The 25,427-nt window shown below is 38.6% G+C and overlaps 1 protein-coding gene across 8 annotated transcripts in view; it reads left to right on the top strand.

The window, feature by feature from the left end:
• LOC134532127 (GTPase-activating protein) overlaps positions 1–25,427 on the top strand; it is a 56,037-nt gene that overhangs the window by 17,112 nt on the left and 13,498 nt on the right. For 6 of the 8 annotated variants that reach the window (XM_063368461.1, XM_063368459.1, XM_063368458.1 and 3 more), the window contains 13 exons: positions 1,847–2,003; positions 3,395–3,600; positions 5,681–5,876; positions 7,643–7,791; positions 10,949–11,150; positions 12,988–13,099; positions 13,943–14,049; positions 14,640–14,801; positions 16,991–17,064; positions 17,833–17,939; positions 20,791–20,936; positions 22,514–22,632; positions 24,762–24,913. In XM_063368461.1, coding sequence (XP_063224531.1) covers positions 1,847–2,003; positions 3,395–3,600; positions 5,681–5,876; positions 7,643–7,791; positions 10,949–11,150; positions 12,988–13,099; positions 13,943–14,049; positions 14,640–14,801; positions 16,991–17,064; positions 17,833–17,939; positions 20,791–20,936; positions 22,514–22,632; positions 24,762–24,913 — 1,889 coding nt within the window. The remainder of the gene's footprint in view (positions 1–1,846; positions 2,004–3,394; positions 3,601–5,680; positions 5,877–7,642; positions 7,792–10,948; positions 11,151–12,987; positions 13,100–13,942; positions 14,050–14,639; positions 14,802–16,990; positions 17,065–17,832; positions 17,940–20,790; positions 20,937–22,513; positions 22,633–24,761; positions 24,914–25,427) is intronic. The other 2 variants (XM_063368455.1, XM_063368456.1) reach the window with 2 other exon arrangements.

The raw sequence follows: 25,427 nt of genomic DNA, 5'->3' as shown, positions 1-25,427 counted from the left end.
CCCAAGTGATTTGGAGACCATTACAATCTTCGTAAGGGCTGTCACCTCAAGTCATTGGGCATAACTAGAGGGTGTTAATGATGGGCCGAATCCCAATTTTCTTAAATCCAAATATTCAATTTGAATCCTAGAGAGTATCTCGGATATACCAGTCAAATACGAAAATAGGTCTCAAGGATCAAAAATAAAATAATGTACAAGAAATGAAAAAAAAAAAAATATTAAATATGATGTAACAATTAACCCTTTAAATGTTTGTTTTACTAAGTTTCCAGACTCAGTACATATTGTAATTTTATTTATATAATTACATGTTAAAAATACACTATCTATGGGAATGATAACAGGATAGGTATGAAGAAAAAAAAATTGACCTAATAAATTTGAGGTTATCAGTGTTTTTTAATTTACTTTATTTCCGCTAATATTTTTCATCAAATATTTTTCTTCCAGTATAGAATTCTTCAACTGCTAAGAATTTGATGGTATTTGAGGATTTGGCTGCCCCATCTCTAGGTATAACCTTACATACTAGTGACTGCTGTCTTTCCGCTGCGTACTTCTCCCCTGATTATTGTTATTTCACTGTCTCTTCTTTCACCCTTCTTCACATACCATTTATTCATTTGTATTTTGGTGCCCTTCAAGTTCTTCTTCTTTCTATTTTCATAACTAACCTTTACATGTCATTTAAATTGAAAGAGTCAAGTGTTTTTTACACCGTTTGTGTGGTAACCTTTGTAAAGTTTTGCAAATTGTCATGAAGTCAGAGATGCATGCATGACCCTACCTTATTACTTTACAGATTACATTTGAGATAGATTACACAGTTGTGCATAGTTAGTAAAAAAAAAAAACACTCAACCAGCACTTCATTGGCTGATGAATTGGGTGAGGAATAGGTTGTTCCTACAGAATATAGTTAAATTGTGGGGTCTTGCAAGGCCTGGTCTGACACTCCATGTTGCTTTTTTTTTTTTTTTTTTTTTTTTTTTTTTCATATTTCTTAATTACTTCCATTGAAGGGCTTTTTCTACGATTCAACCATACCTCCCTTGCATTTTTTGTTCTGTCTCAAATATTTTCAACAAGTATTTATTGGGTATGAAAAGGTGTTCAAATATTTTTAATTATCATCACTTGCGCGACTTCTTACACAGACGATATTACATGTAGTAAGTATCTTTTGAAAATATTTTTATTTATTTTTATTTTATTTATTTGAATTTGTAACATGCCACACCAACAGCACAAGGCTCCAATGGTGGGCACAACATGTAGGACAAGTACAAAACAAATACAGTAACAGAACAAAAACTAGAACAAAACAATTATAAGAACAAACAAATAGTAGGACAAAACAAGGACAAGACAACACAACATACAAATATCCATATGAATGCTTAAATTCTAATAATTAATCAAACCAACATGGTTAAATTAACATATATACATACAATTTTTAGATTAATTAAAAAATTACAATTACATGAATTTGAAATACTACATGTAACTTAAGGTTAGTACCATAAAGATAATTAATCTTGGGATGCCGAAAAAAATAAATTTTTTTAACAGGGTTTTTTTCTCTCTGGTAGGTTGTAAGTGATTAACATACATATTGAAATTGTTAACAAGTCTATATATAATATCATTTGTATTTAAGAGTGTGCATAAAAGAGGGTTACGGCTATTAAATGAAGGACAGAACAAAAAATACACGAAAGGTAACAGGTTGAAATGTTAGAAATAGCTTGAATAAAACGGCGTGTGGGACAGAGGCTCAAGTACGACGTGACGCGGTGAAGGTCGCCGCAGGGTCTGATGTCCCGGGAACTGTGCTCAGGCTGATAGAGTGCAGCGAGCTGACGATCAAGAACGGTGCCTGCGACCCCTTCGCCACCGTCACGATGTGCTACTCCAACGGCAAGCAAGAGGTGCGGCGCACCAAGGTCAAGAAGAAGACGATCTCCCCTCAGTTCGACGAGGTCATCGTGTTCGAAGTGAGCCTCCTAGTGTCTCTGTGTTCGTGGGTGGTCCTGCGGGAACACTTGTAACTGTGACTTGATGTAACGCCATTGCTAAGCACCTTTTCTGTAGAAGAAAACTACAAAATACCCAAAAGACAAATGCTGTTGTCAACAGGATATAAACACCACATAATATTCCATAACAGGAATATGCTTAATTTGTGTTTTTTTTTGTCTTTTGGGTATTTTTTTTAGTTTTCGTCTACAGAAAAAAGTGCTTAGCAATGGCGTATGTCCAAAAGCTTACATCAAGTCATGCACTCCCATTGCACAAGTCTTTCAAAGATAATATTTATAACTGTGTTTGATGATTTAGTAGACACTTACCACTATACTTTTTATCAAGGTGAAAACATGCAGTAGTAATAGTAATTGTTTCTGCCGGTCGCTAATGCCAAAATTCCTGTTAACAAGTACAACTATTGAATGTTTGGTTTAATGAGATTTTACCAGTAGTAGATACCGATAGTCAAACAGTTAGTAAAACATTGTGTAGAACATGAAAAAAAAAAATGCTCAGAATCAAAGTACTACCAAGAATTTGTAATCAAAATATATCTATGTTTTTTTTAAATTAATTATATTCTTGTTTCAGTACTCCAGATTATACTGTTAATCAGTTATAATTATAAGCATTGAATCAACTCTAGGGACATCAGTCAATTCATAGAATCCCTCAATTCCCACGATTTTGGAAGTGTTGACTGTATCGAGAATCGTACGGCCTCTGTGCCATTTTTTTTTTTAATTGGGCACATTTTAGACCAAAAGTAATTCCATTAATTGTCTTTCGTAGCCAAGATCAGTTTTAGTTAACGTTCACAGGTTTTACAATTCACTGGTGTTCAGAGCTTACGAAGAATTAAATTTCAAAGAAATTCGTAGAGTCTCGATTGGTTTTAACGAAAAGTTAATCTTTAATATTAGTTAATTTTCTAGGAAATAGTTATTTGGACCTGACCAAAACAATTCTACTATAATGACACAGTAAATACTAAAAACATATTTTAGTTCATTAAAAGTAAACTATCATAATGTTTTCATAAACTTAAATAAAATAATAAAAAATATAAACAACATTGCCAATATTTTGCCCGTTGTGAAAATTATTACGTTTTGATTTCTTCGCACTGTAATAAATATTCAATTAGTTGCAGTTTCTTCCCCAACTTATTTTTTTCCCCTTATATTTTAATTATCTGTCGATAAAATCAACTTTAATCGTCGTGATATTTTGTAATTACAGGGTAAGTTTATTTATCAAATTGTTTGGCAATGAAACTATTCATGAAGTCTCAGATAACAATACACACACAGTGGTGGAGCGGGAGTGTCGGAGCGAGCGTGTGTGGTGTGGGCGACAGCTGCCGTGCGGGCGGGGCGGAGGGCAGAACCACGACCGGGACCGGGACATCTACCAGCTGGGGCAGGACGCGGAGGTGGAGTTCAGCGAGCTGCGCGTGTGTCTGTGGCACGACGCCCCGGCCATGGCTGACAACGTGTTCCTGGGCGAGGTGAAGATCCCCCTGCGCAGCCTGCAGGAGCGGCAGTTCGCCGCCGGCAACTCCTGGTGAGCCTCGTGGTCTCGCCGTCCCGCTTCTCCAAGGTCATTGCGTTCACCGTGCAACACCGAAATTCAAGTTAATGCACCACAAAGCACCCAAATGCAATTAAAATCACCCTTCCTCTAGCCAAAACACAACTCTAATGACAAATACGTAGGGGCAGGCATTTTTCGCGAAAAGATCTGAACAGCAAGGTATACTCGCACCTGTGGTTACTTCCTTGTGATTGGCGGCCGTTTGCGAGAGAAGTCGTTGACTTGTTTGACCGAGCCACTCAGGACGCGTTTGTTGTTGTTACAATCAATATGTACCTGGGAGAAATTCACCTAATTAGCAAACACTGACGGTGCTACAAATACGTAATCTTTTAAATGTTAAATTCAATGAAATTTTGTACCACATATAATGAAAAAAATTGATAAAAGTTTACTTCTTTTTAGTTAGTTACTCATTATTACATTAGGATGTTAGTAGATTTTTCAAACACAGATATATTTGTCGGATTTGTTTTATTTGTTCCGAATAGTTCGACATGCTTATTACAAATCGTTATATTGTAAAAATGCATTATGTAACAGTAAAAATGACACTATTTTGGAAAAATTAGTATCATAGAACATTTAAGTGTCTTATTTATTCCATAATATGCTTTTTTTAACACATTTCATTAAAAAAAAAAACCCATAGGCATAAATTTCAATAACATTGTACTAAGATATCTCGTACATATTTTTATTATTTTCTACTACAGCTCCAATCTATATTATTATGAATGCCTCGAATTCCATACTTATAGGTCCTTGTTTATTATCTTCGTATTTTTATGCTGTGTGTTCAACTCGCAGTTATACATTTTGTATCATTATATTTTTGGGTCTGTCGTTCAATATGGGATAGTGCTGTTTACAACAGAAGCCATTGCTATTTTATATCATACCATGTTTTACATAACTATTACCTATTTAATTATCAGATTTTTTTTTAATTGGAGAAAAACTTAATTTCCCAGAAAACTCCCCAGCAAATGTTGAAAGTAATATGGAAATAACTTATTCTCTCATTCTTTTTTTCCTTTTTAAATTTTTGTAATTTTATATTTAAGCCGAGAAATTATTGTTAATGGTATGAAGAAAAATGTTACAATATGGGGAAACAAATGTAAGAAGTAAAAAAAAAGAGCAATCTAGAATTTTTATTCTGGAATTACCAAAAGTTCTTAAGTTTCAATTCATAACATATAGAATTAATTTTATTAATTTTTAAGGAAATGAAAGGGAAAAAAAAATGATCGTTTTAGAAGTAACCTTAAATTTTTTACACAAGTATTTTTGCACCACTTTTATGTTTTAGTACCGACTTTTGGCACTGCTTTTGGTAGATTTTATTTACATTTACTACTTACAATAACTTATAGCAGATTTAAAGTTTAAATTAGGTAGACTGACTTACATACATACTTAAAAAACATGAACTAATGAGAAATTGAGCATGGCAACATATGACCACCTCTGAATCATGCAGTCAGCTGGTGTAATACTTATTAGTCTAGTACTGAAGATGGTGGTAATGTTTTATATGTAGTAGCTTTGCTTCCGGGTTGTAGCCGTGTCCTTGGCAAATAATTCACCGACGTTTCGGTCGACATTGCAGTCGCCATCATCAGGGAGCAGCAGGTAACAATAGGTATTCTTCTGAAAAAAAAAAACAATATGATGAAAATTTTATTTTTGAGTTCCTCTCATTTTAGTTGACTCTGGTAAACTGCATTGCAGTTTAACATTTAATTAGGTTAGGTTAGCTTAGCTTAGCTTTGCTTAGCTACATTTAAGTTGTTCTTAATCATTTAAATGGGTGGTTATGTGTCAACTACATATAAAATAGGCCCTATTGTTACCTACTGCTCCCTGAAGATGGCGACTGCAATGTCGACTGAAACTTTGGTAACTGCTCCCTGAAGATGGCGACCGCAATGTCGACCGAAACGTCGGTGAACTATTCGCCGAGGACACGGCTTCAACCCAAGAGCCAAGCTGCTGCGGACGATGGCCGTGCTATAGAGTCTGGCATGAGTGCTGGTTGACGCAGGTACTTCCTGCAGCCGCGACCGACCAAGAGTCGGCCGTGCAAGTCGCCGGGCAGCTTCTACCGCACGTCCCCGGGGGCCCCCCTCGAAGGCCACGGCTCGCTGCGCCTCAACATCCACTACACGGCGGACCGCGTCTTCCCCAGCTGCAAGTACGACCAGCTGCGTGAGCTCGTCTTGCAGAGTGTGCACGTGCAGGTACGTCCGTGTTCGCTTCCGTCAGTACTGCCCTGGTGTGGAGCACTCTGGAGTCCCGCCGTTCCGAACTAATTGGGGCCGGAGACCTGTTCGGATTACCGTGTCTATGTATTAGCCAAATAATTGCAGTAATTCAACAGCTTGTAGTATCACATCTCCATAAGCATTTACATTAGGGGTGTGCGGGTACCCGAAATTTTCGATTTCGGTTCGGTTCCATGAATACCCGAACTCGCCCCGATTAATTTTAATGGATTCGAAATGCTTTGAGTCCAAAAAAAATAAATAAAAAAAGGCCTATATTTTTTAGCTTTTTGTGAAAGGAATAAATAGCTTTAACATGTAGGTCTACGTAATTCTTATTTTTGTAAAATCATTTGTTTCAATGTATGTATATACACCCTACCATAAATCTTATGTCAAAGTGTTTTATTTCGTATGTAAACTGTAGCAGTGTAGCCTATATAAATCTGTGAATGTTGTATATGAAAGTAACAAATAGCATTTAAAGAAGTTCATACATTCAAGTTAATTATTATTTCTACAACTGCCAACTGGAAATTGTATGAAATAAAATAATATTGTCAACTCTTTTGTTTGTGAAACTATTTATCCTTCAGTAATATGAGTATATAAACTTAATGCAAATTATTATGATAATAAAACTTAAAAATGAAAGAAAAGATTCGAAATTGGAATCGAATTTCAAATAGTTGGTAGGGATTCAACTCGGGATCGAGTCGAACTGAAAAAGGAGGATTCGCACAGCCCTAATTTACATGTAACACAACCTATTACACAAAATCACTAAAAATGATAAAAGTCAAGATCTCGAAGAAAAAAATAAATTAATATAAAATAAATTTGAATTTTTTCTAAATATTCGTTTTCACCATAAACTTGTTTTTATTAACAGGATTTTTGGATTAGTGGGACTCCACTCTACAGCCAAGTCTATAACTTCTGGTACCTCCCTTTGTGCGAACGTGTCTGGCCGTTTAGTTCATTGGTCGGTACTCCCAGCGGGTACTGGTGATCTGTCAGACGTTCTGTTGTGTTGTACTCTGCTAACGTAATGTGGAAGGTAATTGTGAACCAGTGTTTAAATCACTCCTGTCATCAGGTCGACTGATGCTTTCACCACTAATTAATTATCTTGGGATCACTACGTTGAGAGTGGAGCAACATCTTTTCTTCCTATACTTGTTTCTATTTTGTATTTTTTCTTTTTGTAATTATTTTGGTAGATCGTCATTTAGTTTATTTTTTGAGGTAAATTATTTATGTATAATTTTTTATTTTTGTATAATTTTTTTTTCCTTTTTTAGTTAAGATGCCTGTATTTTTTTTTGTTCATTTATGATTACCTTATGCCAGTGGCGTAGCCAGGATTTGTGTATGGGGGAGGTTAAGAAGCATGGGTATTAAAGTGGGGGGTCCGGGGGTCCTCCCCCGAGAAAATTGGGATTTGAAGGTGTAAAATAGTGCTATTTTAGCAGTTTTCGGTACTTAAATTTAAATATTGTAATGGTAAAAATTTTCTTAATTTTAATATGAAATTTGTTTGAGTGATGAATAAGAAATTAATTAATGATTTGTTGCCGGGGGGGGGGGGGGGGTTTGAACCCCTAAACTGAAACCCCCTCCTGGCTACGCCCCTGCCTTATGCAAAACTGAAACGGAAGGTTGGTTGCGTTCCTCGTTGCGTGTGCGGCGTGCAGGGAGCGGTGAGTGCAGAGTGCGAGCGGCGTGTGTGTGTTGTGCAGCCCATCACGTCGAGCGCCGCCTACATCCTGGGGGAGATCGTGCCCAGCAAGCTGGACGCCGCCCAGCCGCTCGTCAGGGTGTTCATGCACCACGGCCGGGTGGTGCCGCTCATCCGCGAGCTCGCCAAGTGGGAGATCTCCAAAGTGACGTGAGTGCCCGCCTCCACGTCTGTGAGGCCGGTTTACGGACGATAACTTTACGTGATGACGTCATAAGTAGAGTCCCGGAAAATTCGCGGGTTCATTTCGTGTTATGCTATAATGCAAATAACTATACCTTAGTGCTGCTTCTGCCATTGGTTCACTGTTAATCTGGAGGACTGAGGGTCAATTAGAGACCCTCACTCATAGAAGTGTCGAATCACAGGCCACCCAGTCGAGACGACTCACATGTCACCAGCCAATGAACGGTTGGCATTTGCCCGAGTGTGTAGAGGATATTGGAGTCTATCCTGGAGGTCATTGAACCCGCGAATTTTCCGGGTCTCTAGTCATAAGAAAACATTTGATGAAAATTACATACTTTTTTTAATTTTCAAAAATTATTTACAGATTTTGCAAATTTAATTTAAATTATTTGTTTAAATATAATCATGAACAATCTGTTATAGAAATAAACTGAAATAAAATCAATGTCAATAAATTGTTATTCTGAAATGACGAAATTGGACAAATAAATAAATTTTTTTTAAAATCGGTGCTTTTAAAAAGCCCGCCTCAACGTGTTTGATGTTATAGAAGATTTTCCTCGCACGGTGGTTGGCCGGTTCTTGCGCGCTCGGCTCAGACGGAACGTGACAATGAGTCATGCTTTTTTCGTGCGTGCAGCCGGCGTTCATCGATTTGTAAGACGTTATCTCGTCAAAAAATGTTTATAACATTTATTTTCGATCTTGGCTAAAGAGAACATAAGTTTTGTAGTGGTTGCAAATTCATCACATAAGAAAATCAGCGATCAAAGCAACACATTTAAACTCATTTTCTGAAAGGAAGATTTCAGTTGATAACAAAAGTAGCATACTACTATCGGAACACTTAATATTATCAATTATTCCATTAAAGGCTTTGTCCTGTTGGTTGGCATGTTACAATTACAATTACAAATAAAATTTCAGTAATATTCTAATTTTGTCAGGAATTTTACAATTAGTTCAGCAATTATCTATTTTTGCTATTCTAATCCATCCCCCCCCCCCCTCCCTACTTCATCCTCCACCAAATGACTGTATGCTCCATGCCAATGTTCCCGTGTTCACGGCGCCCAGAAAAATCTTGCCTTTTCCACTGATAAGGCGTGCGAACTAGTTTCACCCAGTTGCCACCTGTTGCTAGTAGAATGATGTGGAGATGAACCTTCATGCTGCTCGCGTTAAACAGGATCTGTGCGCTCAGTCTCTGTTGGCCGAATCTCACACAGTGTTGCGGTGTAGAGCTGCCCTGTTTCACATTGATGAAGTCACAAAGTAGGATAGCCATTTGGTTAGGCATGAGATGTGACAACTGTCACAGCTGATAGGCAGTTTATTAAAAAAATTAAATAAAATGTTTGGGGAAACAACTGCTCACAGATGACAGGTACTTAATTTCTGTCCATTTTTCTCTTTCACCTTTTTCCTACTTTGTTGGACTTATCTCGAATGCATGAAATATTTCTTGCAGAATGAAAATTTTTTCGACTGGATTATTTTCCAAAGCTGTGATTCATGTCTGTGGCCAAACTAGTAAAATGGATGCCTTGAAGAAGAAGAAACGAGTTTTTCACAATTATTGGTTATTTTTCTGTGTTATTATTAGAGACCCGGAAAATTTGCGGGTTCAATGGACTCCAATATCCTCTACACACTCGGGCAAATGCCAACTGTTCATTGGCTGCTGACTTGTGAGTCGTCTCGACTGGGTGGCCTGTGATTCGACACTTCTACGAGTGAGGGTCTCTAATTGGCCCTCAGTCCTCCAGATTAACAGTGAACCAATGTCGGAAGCAGCACTAAGGTGACGAGGGGGGGGGGGGGGGTCGATCAGTCAGCTTTATGGTGGAAGGTTAGCGGGCGCCACCACGTGGTACGGCACGTGGACCCGGTGAGACTCCTAACTCAGGGTGTGACGTCGCCCATGTGAGACGTGATATTCCCCCTTGAAAACATCTAGCACTAATTCCTGCCCGCTCTCAGCGTCGGGCACGCTTTTACCTACGAAGTGGACTCTCAGGCGTCCCACACGCCGTCACACTCCACGTGATCACACATATTGAAAATAAAAGAATAATACGTTAAATTCATACACCTGATTTATTCCGCTAATTCAGCTCACACACGTACACGGTTGAAACTATGCAAAACGCCCGCGGCACGAATCAGTTTATAGGTGATGAGCCACCACGTGGTCACATATTAAATTACGTAGTACGAGGAAAAAGACAGAGACTGACCGTAAACTAATTAGTAAAGCAGTCCCCCGACCGAGAGCCGCTCCGAGGACTAAAAGAAAATGATTGAGACGAAATATAAGTTAACAGAATTACTTGGCAGAGAATACAAGCGGTGAGGTCCCCGGAGTGCTGATGCGTCTGCTCTCGGTCGTTGATGGCGGAAGACTGGGGTGAGATCATGGCTCGCACGACTAACATGGCGTCCTCCCGCCGAAACAATTGCCGTTAAAAGATATTTGCGAATTCGTGCCACGGGAAACTAAATTAACATGACAAGAATGCATTGAAAATTATATAACAATTTTTGAATGAAGAGAAAAGATTGTACAAATAATAATTATTAAGATTGAAACGTAATTATTGTCTGGCTTCGGGTTTCCTCGGGAATGTCCGGAAACGCTATGATATTTTAATACATTATTTAAAAATAAAAGTACATAAAACCCTCCCGGCCGATCTGCCGTCACGTTGCACTTAGGGAATATAAAAACAAACACAATTATATATTCTTATCTTTTTAGGGGTGCGGCGCACTGACTCGACAGCGCCCTCTTGCCGGGCGAGCACACACGCACGCACACGTACGCACGGGTAGGCGGGAGGTTTGAATGGAGGGTGGATGGTGTTTGGGCGGTGGCATATCGGACTTAAAAGGGGCCGTAGGCCCGGAAGATGTCAAAGGTATAATTATTTGAATTTTAGCATAACACGAAATGAACCCACGAATTTTCCGGGTCTCTAGTTATTATTCTCTTGCCAGCAGCCATTGACTGGTTTTCTACGCTTTCTGGGTAAAAAAAATTGAGTTTTTTTTTGTGTAGCTATGTATTGAGTTGATGTTCCCCTGTGGGAGCTGAGCCCGGGACGTGGTGCCACAGGGACGCCAACACGATATTCCGGGGCAACACGCTGGTGTCGAAGATGATGGACGAGGTGATGCGGTTGGCGGGACTGCACTACCTGCACAACACGCTGCGGGGCCCCATGGAGCTGGTGTTCCAGGAGCGCAAGCCGTGCGAGATTGACCCCACGCGCGTCAAGGACCGCGCCACCGTCGAGGCCAATCTCGCCAATCTCAAGGTGCGCGTTTTCCACCCGCGCCTCTCTCCCCGGGGGCTTTTCCGCTGATCTGCCCTCCTCCCTGTCCCCCCGCGTTCCCAGCCACGCCATCAGGTGGGTGGTGACCCCGTCAAATCATCTCGTTTCATTCCATTTTTTTTGAGCGAAGTACGGGTTGAGCCACACCGACATCGGAGACCGCGCTCATTTTAGGATGGCGCGTTTTAAAAAATCGTCTTAGAGACTGGTGTTGCAGTGTCCTTAGTACTTTGTTCACTGGCTACGCTGGAGGTCCTTTATGCAACCCACAAGCCAAGAAGCTATTCTTGAAAAATTGAGTCGTGTGTTTCTGAAACCGGCCGTCTCCACAAAAAAAAAATGGTTTTTTGTTCTAGAAAATCATATTCCACGGTGACCCACAGTGAATAAGGAGCAGTTGATTACAAAAAACCGGCCATATTCGTTTAATAAACCGTCTTGAATGCCACGTCATGGAATCGGGTGAACAGTTTTCCTCCTCGATTTCTCGCAAAAACTGTTCCTGAGGGAGATGGCCAGTTTTTGGAAATACATGACTCAATTATTAAAATTTACAAAGTTCTCACTGTATATTTCATTCATAAGTGGCGGATGCAGAAATTTCTTTAGGCAGGGGTTTGGAAAAAATAAAATAAAATTTAAAAGTTGGGTATTCCAAAAATTTACGTCAACATTCACGGCTTCGTGTGTGGTTTGTGACTCCAGGTGTTGTCACAGCTCACCGTGCATCACCAAAATAACGTACTGCCTTCACCGATATATCACTTCTTTTTTTCCATAACTTAACAGTGGTATGTATCCCCCATATCCCCCCCCCCCCCCCCCCTTCCGTGCGTGGGCCACTGATAACCTTAAGATGATTTGTTTACTACAATAATTTTTTTTGTTCATAAAATTATTTCTAGTGTATTTAGTATCCATTGTAAATTAGGATGGTTTTGAATTAATAATGATGCTAAATTTTGTTTTAAGTACACAACCACCCCTTAAAGAAACACTGCACGATTTGGCCGATTATGAAGTAACTACGCCAATAAATTATGAATGGCATGACTTACAGTAGTGTAGGCATCAATTTCAAGTAGCGCTTTTTTTTTACGTGTACACTGTATCAAGTTAATAATGTGACTAATAGACAATAAGTATTTTTCTTTTTCCTTAATAGCTTTTTGCTTCCTTCATTGTTTATGTATTTACTTTAGCTTATTTAATATAGTTAAGTGGTTTATATTATGCATAAATATCACAGACGCCCAATTGTTCAGCCTATGTTTATATTACACCATCCTGCTTGTCAGTAATAGCTCTAGTGAGAAAAGCCAGAAGCTTTTAGAGCTTGTTTACCTTGCACTTACTAGGATGAGTAGGTAGCAAATCTTGGCAGCCGCTTTTAGTAAACAAGATCCTGTAATCACGTTAACAGGTTAAGTAATCTTTCGAATAATAGAAAGTGTTCAGTTTAGGTTTTTTAAATCCTTAACTGAAATATATCTTTTATATTAATAACATCATTTTGCAACTTGGAAATGTTGTTAGTGCCTACTTAAGAATGTTATGCCGAAATCCTGGTGTGTAAACCATGCTGTCAATGAACATTTTTACACTGTTATATAATTTTAGGTAGTTTATCTTAAAATGTTATTAAAACATTTATTTAAATGTATTTAGACATTAATTAGTACTGAAAAATGATATTGTCTTGATTAAATTGGTAGTCAATAATCACAGTTACCTGATTGGAACACACACACTCTCCTGGGGAAAGAGAGTGTTGGATTAGCGTGATGCGACCGGCTGAACGTGTTTGGTATGACCGCAGGAGTACGTGGAGATGATATTCCACGCCATCACTTCGTCGGCTCTGCACTGCCCCTCGCTCATGTGCCAGCTGTTCCACGACCTCAGAGAGCTGGCCAGCACGCACTTCCCAGGTACGCACGGCATTCTCGTTGCCTGCCCGAACTTGAGACCAAATTCAAGTGCTTTTAGCGACTAGATTTTCCAGACCAGCCGTGTGTTGAAATATACAGCATTGTCTGTGTTTCATGGTTGGCTGGGTTTTCTTCAAGTACATTTCTGTTGTCAACTCACCGATCACCACCATCCAGTGCGAAAGCAACGCACTGTCAAATAGGGCAATGGCTTCTCATGCAAATGGCCCCCCTAATTACAAGGAAACGGTCGCTAGCGGGGGTGTACCTTATTCAGTCTAATGAGCGATTAGATTGTTTCACGAAAAATAGAGTTGTACCAATTCACCAAATTTTGTCGATACTGTACTGTTTTGTGGTGTAGTCCATGGTTGTTGATATTTATTTTTTCTTTTCACTTTTGGGGCCTGTGACCATGATAATTTGTGTGACGAAATGAATACAAATAATATTTTGTTTTCAAGTTTGAAATGACAAATGTGAAGTTTCTTGAATCATTCATGCGATTTTTCCGTTACTGTTTAGTGAGACAGTAGTGAAAAAAAAAACTTTGAATACTTGTTCATGTTTTTTATTGTGAAGTCCCATTAAAACATCAAAAAAGGGAATTCATATTGCGCAAATGACTTAACCTTAACAACCAACTCATGTGTTACGCTATGTCAAATATTCGTAAGGAAACGGATATGCTTTATTTCAATGTGTTTGCATTCGAGATGGAATCAAATACAAATAGTTTATTATTTGTATTCGAAAATTCGAATATTTGTACAGGCTTAATAATTTATGTTATATGTTATATATTTCTTTTCAAACATGCTGATTATAATATTTTTTTTTCAGGCAACAAGGAAGTTAAATATTCTGTGATATCGGGTTTCATCTTCCTGCGATTTTTTGCCCCTGCTATCCTGGGACCCAAGTTGTTCGATCTAACAACAGAACAGATTGTAAGTGTAACATTCATACTGCATATCTGTAATGAAATATTGTTTTTTTCCCGTAATCATTTTATTATATTTTTTTTATTTTTTTAAATATATTATTGCTAAGAAGATAGTTAAACCGCAAATTGTAGTCTTGAAGTGAAATCCTGTATTTCATTTGCAACCTTTTTTTTAGTAATAATTTTACTATAAAAAAATAAATACTATGGAAATACACCAAACGTTCCATTCTTGATACAGGACGCCATCTTGAACTGTTTATTTTAAACCCTCGAAACTTTAAGAAAAAAAATATTGCGCTTCTTTACTTATGCCAGTTCATTTGTGATCCAAACCTTGAGTTAAGATATTTAAATAAAAATAATTAAACAGCTATTATAAAATATATAGATAGCTTCAGTATTAAAGTTCTTCAATCGTACCACATTACCAGATCTTTGTGTAACAGATTCGAGGGGAATTAATGAAAAATAAGAATTGACAAGCCCGCCCCTGATTCCTGTACGTACGTGCAGATAACGTGACGTAGAGGCGTGGGCCCCAGAGAGAGAGCGGTGGGGGTCGGGTGTGTGCAGTCCTGCCACCTGTTGCAGGACGCGCAGACCAACCGCTCGCTCACGCTCATCTCCAAGACGATCCAGAGCCTGGGCAACCTGGTGAGCTCGCGCTCGGCACAGCAGACGTGCAAGGAGGAGTACATGGCGGAGGTGTACCGCGCCTTCTACACGCCCGCCCACGTCCAGGCCTTCAGGCAGGTCCGTGTCTGTTTGTCCGCTGCGTTCGGCGTCTGCCAAGTGCTTACAGTATCTGCACGTGGTCTGTTCAGCCGCTGCAGCAACGTGTTACATGCGTTCAGTGTAGAGACACATGCGAGTCTCGGTAATATCGAGAAATCATCGAGACCAAAACATTCTCGATTTCGTCTCAAGAACATTTTAGAATTTCCGAGAATTTTAGAATTTGTATTGCTTAGCTCTGATTGCCTACTTATGCATTTAAATAAAGCGAAGTTTTTACTTACATATAAAAAAAAGAGCTACTAGGTACTTAAAATAAAAACTTGAATCAGTTACCACATGCCGACATAACACAGTGTATGTTCTATCGTTTATTTTCCACGTTCACGTAAAATTCAATAGCTACCGTCAGTAATACCAATATTTTTGATATTGATAAACCCTATAATCCTCATGACTTTGAAATCCAACTATATAGAGTTGCTATTATATCTTTTTTTTATTTATACTTTAAAAATATTTAGTATCGTAATCTCATATATAATTCCGAAAGTATGCTAATAAAGTTTTAACATTTGCTTGGTGTTACGGCTGTATTTCTCTAAGCATGCCCGGTAGCTTAACCAGCACGTTTCATAGTTACTTGGAAGATAATGATAATTTACAGAAAGTGATATACGAATTTTGTCAATAATATTATGGGGTCCATTTAAAATATGTTTAAGGTTGTGATGTAATCTTCCAGTGTGTTTTACTTTGTGACTGTATGGAGTATAAATAATAAATTACTAATATGCGTTAGGAATTATTGTATTTAATCATTGGTGTCACAGAATCTATCTATGAAAGATAAGATAATCTAACCAATCTGACACTAATATGTTAATTACTTAAACAAACTTAAAACATTAACTATATGTGTTTGTTGGTGAGATTCCTAACAACCCAGTGTTTTTACTCAAACTGTTAACGTCGTAAATATGTTATGTTTTAATAGGGTAATTTTCCTAAAATATATATAAAGTAGACACATCACTGGGGAGGGACATCACACGGTTCTCAGTCGGTAGGAGCTCGGAGTTCTTCTTCAGGGCTACTAGGTAGTTCCCTCGTGGACTGCAGCTAGGAGGCCAATGCTGGAATGGACCAATATACTACGGCTGGCAATAGTTGTTCTGGAACTAGGCCTCCACCAATCCAGTCGGCTTCTGAAAAGTTGAAGTAATTGGAATGGTCTCACCGAATAGTAGACAAATTAATCATCGGTCTAGACGTTGGCTTGTAAGACGACCCATTTTGTAGGTCGTTTCGGCAGGAACCATTCATCAAGACATCACATGGGCGGTTTGGAATGGATGAAAATTTTAATAAATATGCAAACCATGCATATCACCAGATAGAATTATCTTCTTAGAATATCCATCGTCCATATAAAACGCCGAAATATGTAAGAACACGCAAACTAGCATGGTCGACTATTACATTCTTTTTCCATCGTACCCGGCCATCTTTTCTTTTCTATCCTTGTTGTAGCAACCCCAGGCGAAAAACAGAGAAGACTCAACACAGCAAAGACAGGGATGTGGATTTGGTTGTTTTGTCTATGACATAATGCCTGGTTCATGAACTGTAATAAAACTGAATACTATCCCAAGGAAATGTGTAGATGATCAAATAGAAACAAGCCTAGGAGTTTGTATTAAATCAAAAAGTGTATCCTGGGTTGTTAGAACTCACTTACATTTAAATATCAACTAAATAATATGTACATAAAACATGAATAATAATAATATGGCACAAATAATAACTGTAAATACTCTGAGTAGTTACAGAATACTTGAATATGTGCTTTGTACAATTTTCTAATTCACTCAAGACATAAACTGAATTTATTTCTCACACACATAATCTTTAGCGAGTCATTATGAAATGAGAGTTTCTTGCCTACATTAATTGTATTATGAAAATAAGCTGTAGTGTATTTTGAAAATTTATAACTTACTGTAACAGTTTAGTGATAACAGTGTAATAATTTTGAAACAAGTTTGTTTTTAATGTGGTAATTGAAGTGGCCTAGCACTATAATGTTATTTACAGTCAAGCACATTGGCTCTTTATAAATGATTTCATTGCTGATGTTGGAATTACACTGTGTTTCGACAAGGTGGCTCCACTGTGTTGTCACCGATAATACATATTTGTTCCAGTTTCTGGAAATAATATCGGCCACGTCCAATCCAGGCCACAAAACGTTGGACACACCAGTTCTTCTGAAAGAAGGGTGAGTGCAGCTGGGTTAATTAATTTTATAATTAGTAATTAAGTCACATTAATTGTCCTATGCAAAGTTAATAATTTGAGTAACTACTTTTTTTTATGCTGCCTTGGATGCCAGGATGAGGTAGGTTTGTTTTAAATATTTTATTTGGATAGAATCCTAGTAACGAAGCAGGTGAAACTTTTATGTTGCTCAAGTTGAAATGTAATGTTCTTTTAAAGTATTTTCAGAAAGCGTAACCATTGAAACTGATGATAGGATTCGAATTGTAGAAATTTTCAAGTTCAGTAGAAACTTTGCAAACTGTGGTGTAAAATTAATTTTTTTTAAAGTTATTGTTTTTAGAATTGTGTTCTGAGTAAAAACCAATTCAGTAAAATAATAGAATGTTTAGAAACTTACAGAAAGTCTGAATGTTACGGGAATGAGGTATAAAGCAGAGCTGTACCGATTCACAAAATTTTTCCGATATGCCGATACAGCAGTATGCGGATTCGCAGATTCCGAACTGAACGTTAAACTAAGGTGAACTGAATGGGATATGTTGAACCGAAACGTTGGTGAATTTTTTGCCAAGGACACGGCTACAATCCAGAAGCCAAGTTACTTCAGACTATGGCCGTGAAAGCCTGCGAACGTTATTAACTTAATAAAAAGACCTGGAACTGGGTCACGAGGTGTCCCTGGATGTCCCGAGCGCTAGTGAGACCTCGCCGAGGCTTGTCGACCAACGGGAGCCCCGCCGGTGCTGAAGGGAGTGTTTGCTCGCAGGGAGATGATCAAGCGCGCCCAGGGGAGGAAGAGGTTTGGTCGCAAGAACTTCAAGCAGCGCTACTTCAGACTAACCACCCAGGATCTCACCTACTCCAAAACTAAAGGTACGGACCAGGTTACTCCGCACGTGTACTTTCATTTTACAGCTTTCTGCAAAGTTGCGCTGGGGTTTGATTCCTGTACTTTCATAAACCAGTTTCTGTTCTTCTTGTTTACATTTAATTATATTTTATTTCCCAACATTCTTTATCAATAAACAATTTGATGGCTACCTTTTGTTTTACCGGTGAAAACAAGTTGCTTTGAAACGGGCATTAGGTTCCAAATATACAGGTATGAGCATGCCGGACTGAAAATTTACATCAGTTTTTTTTTTAATATCATACGTTGTATACAAACGTATCTGGGGAAACAGATTTATTAGCACAATATCTGAACAAAATTTTTATCTAAATTGTTTCAAAGATGCAATTACAAGGGGCTCCATCTAAAGTAACATGAAAGAAGGGAAACAGTTTGACCTTTTTAGTTGACTTCAGCATCATGATGCGGCTGCGAATGCCTGATATCATCTTTGTGACAGGAAAGAATTAATAAGTTAGGAAGTGAATGGTTTCCATCCATATTACATTTTAACAGCACAGCTAATTTTGTTCACATTGTTTCAGTTTAAAAAATATAATGTATCAGAATAAACATTTGCTGTGCTATAATTATACAAAGTTCCAGTGCATATAAATCTAGTTTATTTTTGAACAAAATATACCTATTTTTATGTGGGATAAATGGTGCTTGATTAAATTATTGTAAAATATTTTTTGTGTGCGTTATTTCATGGAATGTCACAGATGTTTTCAATCATTATTACCACTTTTCATCGTGAATGATTCACAGCCAATTGAGTAATGGAGTGGCAGTCCTGTTGTGTTGAAAATTTCTGTGGAACAAATGAATTAGGTGTAAAAACTTGAGTTGAATAAAAATGTTTAATTGATGGCATAAGAACTATAATCCCTTGATTATAATTTTTATATGAAGAAAATATGGTGTTGACTCATCACCATCATTCGTAAGTTCCTCATAATTTATATGATTGTGTCAAAAATAAGTGGATCTTCAATGTACATAGGTTGACCTACCTATTCATCACCTGAAAACCAGCTTACATTTTTTCAACTCCTCATGAGTAGAAAAGACTCAATTTTGCAGACATAGTTTATAAAAAAATAATTATTTCAAGAAATAAAGTAAATGAAAACCAAAAATATGAACGTAACATTTTCCCTTGGCTAAATCATAAAAGTGGTTTACTGTCGTGTTTTGTATTTGATTCTTAGTGTCACATCATTGTAAATAAATGCTAAATGTACAAGCATATAAATGATCATTATTAAGTTAGAGAGAAGAGAGAGAGAGAGAGAGAGAGAGAGACTCTGTGTGTGGGTGCATGTGTTTTTTTTTTACATCAACACAAGGTTTTGAGGTTGCAAAAAAAAATTGTCCAATACAGTAGTGTTTTTTAAAACCCACTTGCTTAAATACCCAGTGTTTCACATGCTTTACGCAGAATTAAGAGCTTTATTTGGGGGGATGGGGGTAGTTTTATCGAAATCTCAGTAATTTTCCTCTTATTTTGGTCCGAGGCAAAATTTTACGAAGCTCAAATGACAAACTTTATTTTTATTTTTAAATATATTTAGAGACTTTTATTGCAAAGCTCAAGGGTACACATTTTTTTTTATTTGCCTGTGTGGAGCATCAAATGTGCAAAATTTAATCAAGTGGTGCCAATATTTTGGTTTGAGGGGTGAGAAATGGGTGTGGAGGGTGTTTATTTTTTAAATCTCATGTAGTAGATAATGACCTTGAAATTTTGTAATTTTTAACTTAGAAACTCAGGGAAATTTTTAAAATTTATAAAAAAATTTAATTAATTAAAATTATAATGAAATTTATATAAAAACATACTTATGTCACAGAGTCCTGGGTTCGAATCCGACGAGGTAACAATAAATAAATTAAAATGGCGACCGATCCTTAACTCCATGCAAGCCACCGGCAGACCAACCTTACAACAACGTATGTCAAATTAAATAAATTAAGTCAGTCGGTATGACGACATGTTCGCCATCTTGTTTCCGGCTGCTGGGGGGCAGACATCTTGTTTCAGGCTGCTGAAGGGCCACCCATGTTGTTAGTTTTAATTTCAACGGCGAGAGTGAAGTATTCATTTATTAACAAGACAGTCAACTGTAAAATTTCCATCAGACTTGGAGTGAAACTGTGCGTTTCGAAAGGAAAACAACCCCACGGACGGACTTGTAAGGGATCGTCCATTAATCACTTGAGGCTCGAAAAGGGGGGGGGGGGGGGGGGTGTCGGGAAAAATCACGAAATATCACAAGTGGGAAGGGGGGTGTAGAGAGATATCACAGGTATTTATTTTTTCGCGCGATTTCTACTAAACCGAAAAGCAGCTACGCGTGACCTTGACTTGCCGTAGTCAGGCAACAATATCCCCGCTCACCGCAACATGAACCACCCGGCTCGGCTTGCCAGGCAACCAGTAAGACTGTGATTTTGGCGCAGAATACATGCATAAATCACATATAAGCCTTTCCTTTATTATTTTTATGCCAGTGAGAATAAACCTGCAACCTTAATGTGTGTCTGGACATTTTTATCACTGTGCTTAATTTTCCAGAATTAAATTAGATTATACCTATATTTAAAGATCATATTCTGAAATTTTTAAAAATATTTTTTACCAAAAAATACTCGTAATTTATTGGGGGGTGGGGGGTTAAGTCAAACCTCACCACAAATCACTAGAGGGGAGGGGGGGGGTTAAAAAATTTGCTAAAAAGACATCACGTGATTAATGGACGACCCCTAAGCGGGGCAACGCGGTGACCGGTGTCCGGTGTCAGCGCGTGCGTAGTTAACACAGCGCAGTGTGCGTGTGGGGCTGTGCAGGCAAGGACCCGCTGTGCTGCATCCCGCTGGACCAGATCCTGGCCGTGGAGAGGCTGCAGGAGGACTCCTTCAAGATGAAGAACATGTTCCAGATCGTGCAGCCGGAGCGCGCCCTTTACATACAGGTTAACACGAGACGCCCACTTGTTTCGTCTAGAGACGTGACAGACTATTATCTTTGAAAGATTTGTGCCATGGGAGTGCATGACTTGATGTAAGCTTTTTTGTAGTTTTTTGTAGTTTTCTTCTACAGGCATACATGTTCTTAGCAATGGCTAGAGCCACGGAATTTTCGCGCATTCATTTAGTCGCAAGCTAGAATTCAAACCTCCACACTGTCGCAGTGTGTTCCTGATTGGACTGCTGTTATCTGGAAACGTCCCTCTACGACCGTGAACCAACGATGTCCAGCTAGGAGAGAAGTAAGCGAATCAGGTAGTGCCAAATAACAAGGATAAAAATGTTCTCGCTAAGAAATCAACCAATGGGAAAGTAAACATGGGTCGAGCACACCTATAACTTTGAATTCTATCCTGAGGCCAGAGGAATCCGCGAAATTTCCGGGACTCTAGCAATGGCGTATGTCCAAAAGCTTACATCAAGTCACGTAAGAGACTGTAAAATCCATACAAAACGAAACATCTAATAACGATTCACTCGCGAACAACTCAGCGTGCACGATGGCATGACTTTCCGCCATGACGGTTGAACGGCAGCTGTTGCTTCGTTGCCGGAAGCTGCAGGGCTACCCACCTTGGCAGGCAGCCAACTTAAAAAACTTGGCTCTGCTAACAAGCAGCGCGGGAAGTTCGAAATTCAAACGTTTCTAACACTATACACTAAATTAACACACAATATTTACAAGTACAAACACTTACTGTTCAAATGTTCTTGAATGACCTTATTTTTTTTAAATTAATTTTATTTCATGCACACAAACAGTCCTGAGACTCTAGGAGTGTGTACACATAAATAAAAAATTGGTTGTCTGTAAAGTCGGTTTACGGACGATAGTTTAACGTGACGTCATAACAAAACATTGATGAAATGATCGCATACTTTTATGAATAAAATTGAATCATTTTTATTGAATCATCACTTTTTTGTATGGATACAAAGAAGGAGTGAAATGAAATCTACAATTTAATTGATAAATTTACTTTTATTTGCACTCATTAATTCAAATATGTTTATTACTTTAACGAAGAGATTATTTCAACTATAACTTTTATACATGTTTGCTATTTAACTTCTTCCAATCTGTATTATTCTGTTAAGGATCGGACGATGATAGGAAAAGTAGGAAACGAATGGGAGTGTTTCAAGTTTAATGTGTCTCGAAAAAGTCAAATCGATGGTTGTTCCAATCGAGTGGAAGAGAGAGAGATGCGGCGCAAGCGTACAATGAGCGTAACGGGACACAGCGTAATGGGACAATGTGCGTTACATGACACTATTTTGTGCATGCAGCCGGCGTTCATCGATTTATTAGACGTCACGTCAAAATATAAAAAGAAAACATAAAAAAAAAGTACAAACACACTGACCCAGCATAACTCTTCTAACATAAATGTTTAAAAAGATGACATAAATAAGTAATAAATAAAAAATGAATGGAGAAAAAATGCTACTATTGTAAGTGTTGGCAGAGAGCTTGTGCGTTGCGTGCTTCACGTCTCTGTGTGTGTGCGGACTGCGACAGGCCAACAACTGCGTGGAGGAGAAGGAGTGGATCGACATCCTCACCAAGATCTGCCAGACCAACGCCAACCGGCTGCAGAGGTACCACCCCTCCGCCTACATCAACGGCCAGTGGCTGTGGTGAGTGTCCCTCGCGACTCGCGGCTGCCGCCACGCGCGTCGGGAGAGAACCTCCACTCGTGGATGGTTCTCGATTTGTGGCGTACATGTTTTGTCGAGAGACGTACGAGACTGTAAAATCCAGATAAAACCACACTGTTCAGGCCGGGTGTAAATGTTGAATTTGAATTTCCCGCCCGCAGCGTTGGAATCGTGACGCTGCTGCTCCCACGCCATCTTGTGGCCGGTTCGTGCTCGTTTGTTTTCGCTTCGGTAGGTCGGCCGTGCGCGACAGTAGAAGTTTGTGTTTATTAGTAATTATACAGTCCACTATGTCGATTGAGCCCAGACAGACACAATTAATGACGATGCACTTGCAAACGACTCGATTGGCAGCAAGCGTGCACGATAGCACGACTTACCGCCATGATGGTTGAACAGCAACTGTTGCTTCGTCGCCGGAAGCTGCAGGGCTACCCACCTCGGCGCGGGAAGTTCAAAATTCAAATGTTTCAAACACTATACACTAAACTACACACAATATTTACAAGTCCAAACAGTACACAAATGTTTGAAACACTTGCAAAAGTGTGAAAGTGTAGAAGCACACGGGCCACGGGTATGCAAGTGTGTTAGAACCTGTGAAAAGTTGTGCGTGTATGTGAACGATGCTGAAAAAAAAAAACCAGATTCCGATACAGGTTCCGATGATTATTACATTTCCGATCCAATACCCGATAATTAATATTTTTTTTATAGTTTCAAAAAATCATTCTGTCAGTAAGTGAATTGAATAAACTAGTGTCGGCAAATTTCTAGTGAATAATGTGTTAGGCTTATAGACCTATTGAGAACTCTATTTTTAATGTTTTGATGTTTCCACTGAAAGCTGAAAACTGAACATTTTATAGGACTGCACATATGCCAGGTAAATAGCATCCGATACCAGTAGTATCTGTAATCATTTCTCACCTTATATTACTGTTTACTGAAAAACTACCAGACTGGTGCAGATAAAGCTTGGTAACAATTCATCAGAACCCTATGTTTGGTACATTTAGATTACTATGATGCTCAGTACTTATTTTTACAAATAAAATTCATAAGCGCAATACAAGAAATAAAACTTATGTATGCTATTGATAAACATAATAAGCAAAATAAAAACCTTACTCGGCAAGCAAGCTTCCTCGATATCAACAAGGAAATGTGCTGCTCAGAAAGACATATTTTTAAAGAACAAGAAAAATTATTATTTATTTGTCATTCTTTCTATTATGTCATTGAAAATTTGAGTTATAGTCATTTTTAGTCACTTTTTTTTACATTACATGGTTTGATGTGTACTAAAAAATGTACATACTTTCTAATGAATTTTCTCTCCTGATTTGTTTGATTAAGACTTTTGTATAGACAATGTTTGTTTCAAAAATACATCAGACTCCAAATGACTGTTTTTGTAGAATTTTAAGAAATGTTTTACCATCTTGTGTGAACCAGGTTAGTAAAGATATATAAAAAAATATTTGCAATGTTCCATTTAAGAAGCACAGGTAATTGATAGGGACACCTGTATTTCGCGATTATCATTTCATGTCGAGCTATTTCACAAAACACTGTAGCTTTTTTCTAAGAGTCGTGGCAAATTGTGAGGGTGCAGCAGTACGGAGACCACATTCTCATTGGCCCCGTCAAGAGCGGGACGACACCTCTCACCGACCTCAGCCAATAACCACAGGAGAAAAGCTGCAGTATTTTTGTGAAACACCTTGACACGAAATGTATTCGCGAAATACAGGTGTCCCTAGCAATAGATATACCATAATTAAAGACGTAGCCCGCCATTTTTATTAGGAATGCCGGCAGTTACGACCTTTGATCTGTTTTGCTTTATGCAGTCTTCTCGTCGTGCTTCCGGCAACTACGAGTACAAGCAGCAACCATAACGTTACATGACGGAGAAACGAAGATACCGTTGAAATGCAAGTCCCTCGAGTTCTTTTGAGAATGTGCACCGGATCTTTAATGCCAATAAATTAATTCTGAAAACACGTGTTCCAACCCTAGTGATTGAGTGGTAGGTAAACCTGTGCGATGTTGCCTGGAGCCACGGCCCGTACTGCACGAGTGCGTGCGTGTGTGTCGGGCAGCTGCCGTGCCCAGAGTGAGGCGGCGCCCGGCTGCGACGACACGAGCCAGGGCCTGGGGGCCGGCCTGCAGGTGACGCTGGACCCCGACCGCGAGCTCCAGAGGATCCACTCCCTCGTCATGTCGCACATGGACCGCCTGGAGCTGCGTAAGGGTGGGTTTCCCGTTCCCCGCTGTCGGAGCACTCCTCCACGCACATCACTTCACACAGAACAACCGCGTCCCCTCGCCCCGCTGTGTCTTCTACGCCAGCTTGTGGGGTCTGTTTGCCGCTAGGAAAATCACATCACATCACACAATTTAAATCATAATTTTTAAAATATACATTGGTCCTGAATTATGATAGTTACACTACTATAGGCCATGCACACACATTTTTTGAAGGTATGTGAAGTGAGCAGATCGTGCAGAAGTTGTCAAATTCTTGATAATGATTAAAAAAAAAATACAAAGTTAATTTTCCATACCTCCAAAATGTTTTTCAATTTTTCATGTCGTATATCAAAAAATGGTCCACTGAAGAGATAATATATTAATTTCTGCACTAAATATTTAGTAAGTTAATTGGATAATTTCTAGGGATGGGCCAATTGAATCCTCAAAGACCTTCAAATCATAGTGTTTGAAGGATTCAATATTTGAGGGGAAAAATTATGTAGTTTTAACAT

Source organism: Bacillus rossius, chromosome 5, assembly GCF_032445375.1.
Source record: "Bacillus rossius redtenbacheri isolate Brsri chromosome 5, Brsri_v3, whole genome shotgun sequence".
In the NCBI taxonomy this organism is placed as follows: domain Eukaryota; kingdom Metazoa; phylum Arthropoda; class Insecta; order Phasmatodea; family Bacillidae; genus Bacillus; species Bacillus rossius.
Note: the sequence above shows the minus strand (reverse complement) of the source record. Positions and strands in the feature narration are given on the sequence as shown.